This window comes from Podarcis bocagei, assembly GCF_964188305.1.
Source record: "Podarcis bocagei genome assembly, chromosome: 9".
NCBI classification, from domain to species: Eukaryota; Metazoa; Chordata; class Lepidosauria; order Squamata; family Lacertidae; genus Podarcis; species Podarcis bocagei.
The window spans coordinates 55,206,367-55,218,531 of record NC_138134.1 but is presented as its reverse complement, the minus strand read 5'-3'; the positions used below and the strand labels follow the sequence as shown (position 1 = coordinate 55,218,531).

General features: G+C 41.7%; 1 protein-coding gene across 1 annotated transcript in view; it reads left to right on the top strand.

Moving 5' to 3' along the window:
* Positions 1–1,317: 1,317 nt before the first annotated feature.
* The window catches only part of ENPEP (glutamyl aminopeptidase), a 57,356-nt gene continuing 46,508 nt past the window's right edge, over positions 1,318–12,165 (top strand). The window contains exon 1 of the mRNA XM_081207533.1: positions 1,318–2,293. Within this exon, the coding sequence (XP_081063659.1) occupies positions 1,641–2,293 (653 nt within the window). The 5' untranslated portion in view covers positions 1,318–1,640. The remainder of the gene's footprint in view (positions 2,294–12,165) is intronic.

Here is a 12,165-nt window from a genome sequence, read left to right as displayed (position 1 = left end):
TGGTAAAATCAAATGTGGAATCCGATTCTACATATGATAACAGGGAAGTAAATCCCATTGTGCCCAGTCCTATAGACACTTGTGAGTAGCCCTACTGAATTTAACAGGATTTACTTCTGAGTAAATAGGAGTGCATTCAGGAGAGTGTGCAAATTCCCCCCCCCCATAGAACTGTACATTGTCTCATAACTTTTTTTTGTAAACTTTGCTGCATTAAATGTTTATTCTGTACTTGACCTCCTTTGTAATGTTTTGTTTTGATTATCTTCAAGATAATATTTTAGTTCCCTGTCAATTGTGTTTCTTTTGATGTATACTTTATATATAACTTTATTCTGCAATGTTTTCTTCTGGACTGCTTTATTTGATGTTTTAATGTAGTTTGTAAACCACTTTGAGATTTTTTTTTGTTCTCAAGAATATAAAGCAGTGTAAAAATGAAAGGAGTAATAAAAAAAAGTAGTCCAGATTTTGCAAATGCTAGAAAAATCCTCTTTAATAAGAATGAAAGAAAGCTTGCAATCTAAGGATTTTTGTTAATCTGGAAAGGGGGCAACTGCCCCCTTGCCTTCCTCAAAGTGGAAGCCTAGGAGTGCACGATAGGAAGTCTAATACAATACTATTTCAAAACTTGATATTACAACATGAGAACTAGCTGACACAAATCATTATGTGCTATCCATTTCTCCCAGGGTCCTAGTTATCTGTTTACACAAAATGAACCAACCATAAATAGCAAAATTGGGGATGTACATCCACTGCTGATTGCCTGCTTGGTATGCAAAGCAGAAGGGACACTTGAAGATTGCACTTGGCTCTGTGCGCACACCAAAAGTCAGTGTTTACAGTCTTGAGCAAAAAGATATTTCTTTTATGGCCAAGTGTTCCTTCTTTAAGCACATGGAATAACAGAACCAAGAGGGAGAGGGGGAATAAAAACTCCATAACTCAGAAAGAGGAAACCCAAACATAATGAGACATGTGTTTTTTTTAAGAGAGGGGGAAATAAGGGGGAGAACCATGGGATTTTTTCCCCTTGCACAAATATCTGGGGTGGAAGTTCAAGGAAATCATTGCTCATAAAAGATACCAGGGAGGGGGAAACCACAGGTAGTGACAAAGGTTGAGGTTTCTGAGGAGTTGCACACACCTCTCAGTCTGTGATCTCCCTTTTGGAAAGCTGCTGACCGAGCCTTGGCATTTGATCATCTCCAACTGCTGATTAACACAGCGCTGTTTTATATTTAACTCTGACCAGAGCAGGAGGAGTTGGGGGTGGGGTTGCAACTGCTTATAAGAAGCGTTTGCAGCAGCTACAATGTTCTTCTGTGTTAATTTCCTCTGTCTCCGCTCTCTAGACAAATCCTTCTTTACTGTTCACTTTCCTACGGATAAACTTTCTTTAAAAAAAGAAAAGAAAGAAGTTAACTTGAGTTTCTGTAGGAGGGAAGTGGCTGGGGAGTGAGGCAGAGAGAACGGAAAAGTAAGTGAGCGAGGGGGTGAGGGAGAGAGAAAACTATTAAACATAAGCAGAGCTTGCTAAACCAATAGGTGTGCATATATTTTTAAAGGCTACAGCACTGTTGTTTTATCAGCCTTTTTAATGTTGGATATATAGCTTTGGTCCAGGGGGAGTGGAGATGCAGAGAATGGATATGGAAGATAAGTCATCCAAAAGGTACTGCTTGAAGAGCAAACATGTGGCCCTTATCTGTGGCGTGATAGCTGCTGTAGGTTTAATTTTGGGCCTGGGCCTGGGCCTGGGCTTAAAACCGCAGGACTGTCCTTCAGAAGAAAATGGGAAAGTGCCGACTGCATCACCCACTTCAGTGTCAACTGCATCACCCACTGCAAGCCCTGCTCCAGGTGAGACAGATCCATGCCCGGCTGAAAATAATGAAAGTGGAGATTGGAAAAATTTCAGGCTACCCACCTATGTTAGTCCGATTCATTATGACCTGATACTGAAGCCTGAGATGGAAGCAGATTTGTACGATGGATCAGTCACTATCACCATCCAGTTGGGAAGCCCAACCAGGCACTTGTGGCTTCACCTCCGAGAGACTAAGATTACCAGGATGCCCTTGCTCATGAAATCGTCCGGCCAGTCAATTACCCTAAAGCATTGCTTTGAGTACAAACCACAGGAATATGTGGTGGTAGAGGCAGAAGAAGAGCTGGCTCCCACCAGTGGAAATGACGCCTATTTACTGACCATGATGTTCCAAGGCCGTTTAAATGGATCCCTGGTTGGCTTTTATAGAACAACCTACGTGGAAGATGGACAAAACAAGTAAATCTTTCTTTTTTTCAACATATTTCTGCTATTAATTTTTGCTCCAAGTTTCTCTCTGTCTCCCTTCCCCTCTCTCTAATCTTCCTTTTTTTCAACGTAAACTGCATATTTTCAAATGAATTTAGTGAATATTAAGAAAGATGGCAATTGGGTGGTTGGCAGATAGATTATTTATAATGTCATTCTGAGTTTTGGGGAGAGTGTTTACCTTTGTTTACCATTTCAACCCATATATACAGAATTCAATGTGCATTTGAATGTGCTAAGACAATGAAGACTTTAAGCTCTCTCTAAGTTCATGGACCAGAATCTGTTCCTGATCAGTCTAATTTAAATGCGTCTATTTGAAAGTTGTAAGGAGAGTTCGTTGTATTTTTTGCTATAAATTTCTGCCTTATGTTTACAGAAAGGTGCTCAAAATAATTTTGAAAAAAGCAAAAAGGCTCTCTTTTTATTGCCTGCAAAATATCTGCAGGGACGGGCGATAGATCAGGAGTTGAGCACCATCAGCTTTCCGTAGAGAAGATACCAGATTCCACTCTCAATGTCTCTAGGTAGGGCTAGGGAGAGACTCTTTTCCAAAATCTTGGAGAGTCTGTCAGTGTAGACAATAGTCTGCTAGATGAATTCAGTATGTGGCAGCTGTCTATGTTCTATATGCCTGTCTTTATGTATAACAGTTTGGCAGCAATATGGCAGCACAGTTTGCTGCTGTAAAGTAGCATGCAGAAATGCATCAGAGGCTGGATGACTGGCATCTTGACTGCTGCTTCCCATCCTCATGACTGCAGCAACTTCAAGAGCGCAGCTGGTGTTTTCAGCTGCACTCTGCTGCAGCATTAGTAGATTCCTACCCATATAGACATAAGATAAGGTTACCAGATTTTTCAATGAATCCAGGGACACTTTAATTAAATACATGCATACGTACATAAAAATACATACATACATACTACACGTACAGGACGTTGATGCTGCAGCAATGGCAGTAGCAGAGGGGCAGCCGCTGCCTTGACCTCAACCGCCATGTCTTCCCTTCCTCTGAGTCTTCCTGTCTCCTTTCTCCATGAGCCTGGGCAGCCCCTGCATTCTTGGTTCTTCGGTGGTGGTGGTGGGGAAGCTGTGAGATCTCAGGCATGGAAGGCAGAGAAGGAGGGCCAAGGACAGCAGTGGCGGTGAGGCTCAGACAGTGTGAAGCCTCCCTTCCCATCAGAGCAGCCCCAATCCCATTCCTACTTGTGTGCAAGCGGGAGGGGGCAGGGATCCCTCAGCTGGGAAGGGAGGCTTCACACTGTCTTTCGGGGCAGCCCCGTCCCAACTCCTACTTGCGTGCAGGGATCTCTCAGGCAGTGTGATGCCTCCCTTCCCACTGAAGAAGCCCCAACCCCATTCCTACTTGCCTGCAAGCGGGAGGGGGGCGGGGATCCCTCTGCTGGGAAGGGAGGCTTCCCGTTGCCTAACTGAGAGATCCCTGTCCCCTTCTGCTTGCACGCAAGCTCTGATAGGCAGTGTGAAGTCTCCCTTCACAGCTGAGAGATCCCTGCCCCGCTCCTGCTTGCACGAGTTGGGAGGCTGCTCCGATAGGCAGCATGAAGCCTCCCTTCACAGCTTAGTTGGTGGGGTCAGGGAAGGTGGAGGCAGCCCGGAAGCTGCATCTTAGAACCCCTGCACCACCATCATATGGGGACTTCTGAGCAGCTCCTGAAGCCAGCCAGAGCCTACTGCTCTGGGCTGCTGAGACTGCTGCTGCTGCGTTTCCCGGGGACATTAGATCACATTCCCGGGGACATTAGATGAAATCCGGGGACATTCCAAGGATGGAATTTGTCTGGGGACTTATTCGTAAACCCAGGGACTGTCCCCGGGAAATGGGTAACCCTAACATAAGAGCCCTGTCAGATCTGATCCAAAGCCCATCTAGTCCCTCATCCTGTGGACAGTGGCCAAGCAGATGCTTATGGGAAACTCTGAAACAGAACTTCAGTGTGACAGCACTCCTCCTGCTTAGTACTCCTTGGCAACTTGTATTCAGAGGCATGCTGTCTCTGATACCAGAAGCAGGACACCGCAGTCATGGCTAAAAGCCATTGTTAGCCTTATCCTCCATGAATTTGTCAAATCACCTTTTAAAGCTGGCTGAGTTAGTGACTATTGTTACATCCTGCAGTAACAAACTCCTTAGTTTAGCTTAGTAAAGAACTATTTCCTTTCAACAGTCCAGCATTCAGCTTCATTGGATGACCCTGGGTTCTAGTATTATGAAAAACTTCTATCCACTTCCAACACACAGTACATAATTTTATATACCTCTATCCTGCCCAGCTCTTATCCGTCTAAATGGAAACATGCAAACTGTTGTAACCTTTACTCATAGGGGAGCTCAAGCCCCTTGATCATTTTGGATGCGCTTTTCTGAACTACTTGTGCTTAAAGTTAGAAGCTGTGTTCTACATCGACTTCCTTTTGTGCTGACAATGGGACCTGTATATTGAATTGAGTGTGTAGTTCTTACTTCCTTTCACTGCTTGTTATTGAATCTCCTGGCCACATAGCCTAGTCCAAAATCTCATCTGTTAGACATTCTACATTCATGTTTTCTGTATAGCAAATGTATCCAGTTCAGGCCATACAAAATATTAGCACCTCCTTCATGGTAGGTGATCTCAGGTCCAGGACCCTAATATGGCCCACCAGCCCTCTCAGTCTGGCCCTTGGAACTCTTCCCTTGATCCTGCTTTGCACTCTGAGTGCCTGGCTGGAATTTATCACTGAACTTTGATAATGCTTTTCGCTTGTCTGAATGCAGGACAGAGGGGAGTGTGTGAGTGTGTGTAATAATCAGCCTATGGTCTTCAGAAGCTTACTGTTAAAAGAATGTGCCTCTCGGGCTGAACAATTTGAATTTTGTGGGGAAGGGATGCTGCTCAGAGGAAGAGCATTTGCTTTGCATACAGAAGGTACTAGAGATGGGTGATATCAGCTTTTCAACATCTCTATGTATCACCACCCAGACATCGCAATATAGTGATGCATCACGATGTTGAAAAGTGGAGGAAGGAACAGGCTGCATTGGGCCTGGTGCCGCGAGGCACTGGGGTGAAACCACCTCAGCTCCCTCCTCCACCAATGCCTGGGCGACAAGGGAGGAACAAGCTCCATTGGCCATGGCACCTTTCAGGTCCAGGGCCAATGGAGCTTGTTCCTCCATGTGCTGGGCACTGGTAACGGAGGGAGTCACCAGCACCTGTGGTGTCGAGGGAAAAAACAAGTTGCATCGGCTCTGGCACCTCGTGTCTCATTCCTCCCTCAGCTTGAGGGCCAAAGTGTGATGGTGGGCCATTGTGTTCTGGCCTTCAAACTGGTCCTGGGTGATGTATCAATACTAGAAGGTACCAGCTTCAATTGCTAGCATCTCCAGGCAGGACTGGAGAGGCTCTTGCCTGAAACCTTGGAGAGGGTCGACAAAGGTAAAAGTAAAAAGGTAAAGGACCCCTAGACGATTAAGTCCAGTCAAAGGCGACTATGCAGTTATGGCACTCATCTCGCTTTCAGGCCAAAGGAGCCAGTGTTTGTCCACAGACAGCTTTCCGGGTTATGTGGCCGGCATGACTAAACCGCTTCTGGTGCAACGGAACACCGTAACAGAAACCAGAGTACGCGGAAACACCATTTACCTTCCTGCCACAGAAGTACCTATTTATCTACTTGCACTGGCGTGCTTTCGAACTGCTAGGTTGGCAGGAGCTGGGACAGAGCAACGGGAGCTCACTCTGTTGCGGGGATCTGAACCACTGACCTTCCCATCGGCAAGCCCAAGAAGCTCAGTGGTTTAGACCACAGCACCACCCACGTCGCTCGAGGGTAGACAACACTGAGCTAGATGGACCATTGGTCTGACTTGATATAAGGCCTCTTCCTATGTTCCCAAAAGGGTCCACACCATTGATCTACCTTATTCCAGAAGCTTAGTCCTCCATAATGTATTATGCCTTCAGTGAAGCTCTACAAGTGCAGTATAGAGATCCCCATCCAATGAATGCAACACTTCAGTGCTGTTTATAAGTTTTGTCACCATTAATTTGATTTGATTATTTAATTTATATACTACTTAATATATTTAAAATATCCCTAAGCGGTGTACAAAAAAAAGAAGCAACAATAGATAACGGAAACAAAATATTACAAAAAGACAGTTACTTATAAAAATGTTGCATTAATACAAAGTTACTAATGCATAAGGCTGCAATCCTGAACACACTTTCATAGGAGTAAGCTCCACAGAACACAGGGAGACTGCATAGAATGGCACTGTAAATATTGGACCCAGCCCCATGCTATGTTAAAATCAGAGTAGCATCAGGGTGAATCATTTTACTAGCCTAAGAACCAGATGTATCTGAGTGAGATTTTGAACTTTACTCCCCCATCTGCTTTGAATTATAGGTAGGCAAGCCTGAAGACAGGAGAATGAGTATGATTGGAGATATTTCTGTTCCCTATTGTCAAAGCCAAAAGTGCACCAACCAGAAACAAAGTCAGGTTTAGCTCCCCATGCCCTTATTTAGGTAGACAAGAGATATACTGTCTCTTCTGGCCTTCCTTTGTACGAGACTCTAATTGATGCTTCAGAATGATGCATCTTGATCATATCTTGTAAATGGCTATTTGGCAGCACCATTTTACTGACAGAAATGAGAGCTCATCAGGCAACGTGTAGACTCCAGGCTTGACATTTTCAGTCTTCCCTGAGAACTGCAGTTCTGTGAGAGTTTAGGATATCTAACAGATCATTCTGAATAGAAAAAGCAGAATAACTCTGTGACACCAACGTAAGACACCAAGGTCAGTTCCGGCACCTCTTTTTCTGGAAAAATAGCACTGACCTTAATAATCACCCTTTTTCAATACAGTCCCCGCAAAGTATGAATTTATCTGGAAGTACTTTTAACTAGTACTTTCCCTGCTTGTTTTCTTCATCTATGACTTACCACATTTGTCCATTTGTCCATTTCCCCCCCTTACCCTTTTCCTTACAATTAGATATTAATGTTTTCACTCTTTATATATGGGTGGGATTTTGTTTGTTATTATGTCACGTATTATTGTGCTTTTTATGTTAAAAACTCCCCAGGGGTCCTTAAATGAAGGGCAGTATATACCGTATTTTGCGCTCTATAAGACGCACCAGACCACGAGACGCACCTAGTTTTTGGAGGAGGAAAACAAGAAAAAAAATATTCTGAATCTCAGAAGCCAGAACAGCAAGAGGGATCGCTGCGCAGAGAAAGCAGCAATCTCTCTTGCTGTTCTGGCTTCTGGGATAGCTGCGCAGCCTGCATTCGCTCCATAAGATGCACACACATTTCCCCTTACTTTTTAGGAGGGAAAAAGTGAGTCTTATAGAGCAAAAAATACGGTAATTGTACATTCTATGTTTCTGCTATTTTCTCTCTCTTTTGTATACTTACCATATCCATGATGTGTATATTTATTTTTTATAAAGTTGCATACCCATTGAATTAAAAAGAAGCTTTTAAAGAAACCAGTTCCCAGGATTATTTGGGGAAATCCATGTCTGTTAAAGTGGTATAAGGGTGCTTTAAATGGATGGTGAGCTTTAAAGTAAGAAATGGCAATCAGAATGCAAATTGGCATACCCTGAAACAGAGATGGATAGACAAAGGGATTCAGCAAACAGGGTTTTTTTGAAAGCGGGGTTTGTTTTATGTAACAGATAACTGACTCATAGCAAGCACATCTTGAAACACTCCCCATCTGTGTCTTCAGTCAATCTGTCTGCAGAACACTGAATTTAGATGCCATTCAGGAAAACTAGGTGGGGGCTACCTATATCAATGGACATTGAATTAATACTCCTTGGCAAATTTCCCCAACCAATCCTCTTACTGACGGGTAACTAGGTCCCAACTTGATACGAGAATTAGGAGAATATAATAGCAGGTGGCAGCAGCAGAAGACACATCCTTATTTAAAAAGAAATCTGCTGAGGAGGTGGCAGCTATGGATACAAATGATTGAGGTGAAAAACAAGCTAGCCATTCATTGATATCAGTTTTGCCTTTGAAATGACTTGGGGGATGTATTTTCATTATCAGTTGGGCTAATTTCTTTTTCCCCTCTAATTTGTACTTCAGCTTTGTTCATCGCATATATTTAAAGTGCATGGCTTTCTGCAAAGAATATTGGGAACTGTACTTGTACCTTGCACAGAGCTACAGTTCCCAGCACCCTTAACAAACTAAAGCTCCCAGAATGATTTGGGGGAAGTAATGTGGTTTAACGGTGCTTTAACTGTGCGTTTAAAGCCAAAATTGGATTGCCTTCTATAATAGGCTGACAATTTCACTGAAAATATGTGTTTGGCCAATTTTTTTCCAAAGGCAATTCATCACAGCTTCGGTCATGTTTTATTTTGGGAACAACAGCTGGAAGCAGTCACAGATGCACGTAAATATTCAGTGTCTTTACACGTTTCTTGCTTCTGGTTCTCATTTGTAAGGCCTAGACACTATAATGCAAATGATGGGGGCAGGACAAGCCTTGAAGAAAAGGAAGAGTTTTATTGTAACACAACATAATGGATTTTGAAAGCAAATATTTCACCTTCTATTGCCATTTTCTCAATACAAAGAGAACACAGCGTCTAATTATTATTATTTATAAAGCCCTTAACAAATATTGTACAACCTAGAGATCTTTTTACTGTTCTCATTGTGCATCATCTATTGGGCAGTTATTCTGCATTCACTGAAATGAATAAGAGCTATTTGCAAATGCTTTTGCATTGCTCCCATTCATTTCTATAGGTCTTGCACCTAGGGATGGGTGAACTTCTGGTTTTTCAGTTCTTCAGTGCATTCTGATTTAAAGAAAGCAAAGCCTACATGAACATTCATATTCATTTTATCGCTCATGTCTCCTAATATACATATTTTCCGCAAAATTTGGCCTAGTATAAGCATCTTTGCAGAAGAATGTATATTATTTTCCCTAATATACATATTTTGGTATACATTCTTTGACTGAAGAACTACATCACAAAATCTGGAGAAGTGGCAAATTTAAGGGAGGGGCCTTAACTCAAGGGTAGACCAATAAGTCTGACTCAGTTAGCGTTCCACAATACTGGGCAAATGACATTAAAGACTTGGTTTCCTATTGTTATCAAATGAGCCCCATCAACTTGGGGAATGACCAAGATGCTGCTGTAGAACTGCAGATTTTTCCTCCATCCTTCCTTGCACCTTTTAAGTCCACAATGAAACAAGACAGACCAGCTGAATGGTCAGTTGTCACATTATAAATAAGTCATCAGGTTCCATTCTTACTGGTAGTGGAATGCAAGGGTCAAAGAACCTCAGAAGAGGGAGTCCCACACCCTCTAACATTTCTCCGATGAAAGTAGGGATGTCCCATTCCATAATGATAATTGTACTATTTATTGGGTTGCCCCAGCACTCTGGGCAGCTTTCAACAGATATAAAGACATAATGAAACATAATGCCACATTAAACATTTAAAAAACATTCCCTATACAGGATTGCCTTCAGATGGCTTGGCAGTTGGATAACTCCATACCCTCCAACATTTCTCAAATGAAAATCGGGACATCCTAAGGAAAAGTGGGACATTCTGGGATCAAATCAGAAACCAGGATGGCTTCTCTAAATCAAGGACGTCCCTGGAAAAAAGGGACACTTGGAGGGTCTTGAGTCCTGCTTCAAAAGCAATTGCTTATAAAATCTCACCATTTAAGCAAAAACATTTAAAAAACACATCCAATATCTCTATATCTCTACCTTTCATTTACTTGTATCATTGACCTCCTCACACCTCCCTTTTTTGTATTCTTGTTCAATTAGCTATTTCAGCAAACCCTTTCCATCTTTCTCAATTTTTGTTCTATAATTTATCTTAACACAATCTAACCTTAAATTTTAAACTTTGGCCCATTAACAATCTATTTTTACTTAGTTCTTTATAACATTTCTGCTAAAACCATGTAACTTCATTCCAGCATCCTTCTAACATTCATTAATTTTACAATATTTCTGTAAATATACTTTGAATTTTTTCCAATCTTCTTCCACCGACTCTTCTCCCTGGTCTCGGATTCTGCCAGTCATTTCCGCCAATTCCATGTAGTCCATCAGCTTCATCTGCCCTTCTTCCCGGGTGGGTAAATCTTGTGTCTTTCAGTGCTTTGCGATGAGTATTCTTGCTGCTGTTGTAGCATACATAAAAAAAGTTCTATCCTTCTTTGGCACCAATTGGCCGACCATGCCTAGGAGAAAGGCCTCTGGTTTCTTCAGGAAGGTATATTTAAATACCTTTTTCATTTCATTATAAATCATCTCCCAGAAGTTCTTAATCCTTGGGCATGTCCACCAAAGGTGAAAGAATGTACCTTCAGTCTCCTTACATTTCCAACATTTGTTATCAGGCAAATGGTAGATTTTTGCAAGCTTGACTGGTGTTATGTACCACCTATAGATCATTTTCATTAGGTTCTCTCTTAAGGCATTACATGCCGTAAATTTCATACCTGTGGTCCATAACTGTTCCCAGTCAGCCATCATAATGTTATGTCCAACATCTTGCACCCATTTGATCATAGCAGATTTCACCGTTTCATCCTGAGTATTCCATTTCAACAACAAGTTATACATTCTTGACAAATTCTTAACTTTGGGGTCTAACAATTCTGTTTCCAATTTTGATTTTTCCACCTGGAAGCCTAATTTTTTGTCCAGATTATATGCCTCCATTATTTGATAATAATGGAGCCAGTCTCGCACTCTGTTTTTTAATTTTTCAAAGCTCTGCAGTTTTAGTCTATCTCCCTCTTGCTCCAGAATTTCCCAATACTTCGGCCATTTGGCCTCCATATTGAGTTTTTTCTGAGCCTTTGCTTCCATTGCTGACAGCCATCTCGGGGTTTTATTTTCTAATAGGTCTTTGTATCTTATCCAGACATTAAACAGTGCTTTCCTGACAATATGGTTTTTAAACGCTTTATGTGCTTTAACCTTGTCATACCACAGATATGCATGCCAACCAAATAAATTGTTAAAACCTTCCAAATCCAACACGTCAGTATTTTCAAGAAGCATCCATTCTCTCAGCCAACAAAAAGCGGCTGATTCATACTAAAGTTTAAGGTCTGGCAGGGCAAATCCACCTCTTTCTTTAGCATCAGTTAATATCTTAAATTTTATACAAGGCTTCTTGCCCAGCCAGACAAATCTAGAGATATCTCTCTGCCACTTCTTGAAACAGTCCATTTTGTCCAAAATTTGCAATGTTTGAAACAGAAACAGCATTCTTGGCAATACATTCATTTTTATCACAGCAATTCAACCTAACAACAATAACTTCAAATTTGACCATATTTCTAAGTCCTTTTTCACTTCAGTCCAACATTTTTCATAATTATCCTTAAATAAATTCACATTCTTAGCCGTCATATTAACCCCTAAATATTTCACTTTCTTAACCAGTGTTAATCCTGTCTCCTTCTGAAACTTATCTCTCTCGATCTCCGTTAGATTTTTCTCTAAAACCTTAATTTTCGTCTTGTTCAACTTAAAACCTGCTACCTGACCAAATTCTTGAATCAGTTCCAGAACTCTTTTAGTACTAGATTCTGGCTCCTGTAAAGTCAATACCAAATCATCAGCAAATGCTTTCAGTTTGTACTGTTTGGCTCCCACTTGTATACCTTTTACCAATTGGTCCTTTCTAATCATATTTAGCAAAACCTCCAGGACCGATATGAAAAGCAATGGGGAAATTGGGCAACCTTGTCATGTTCCTTTCTCAATCTTAAATTCTTCCGTCACTACGTT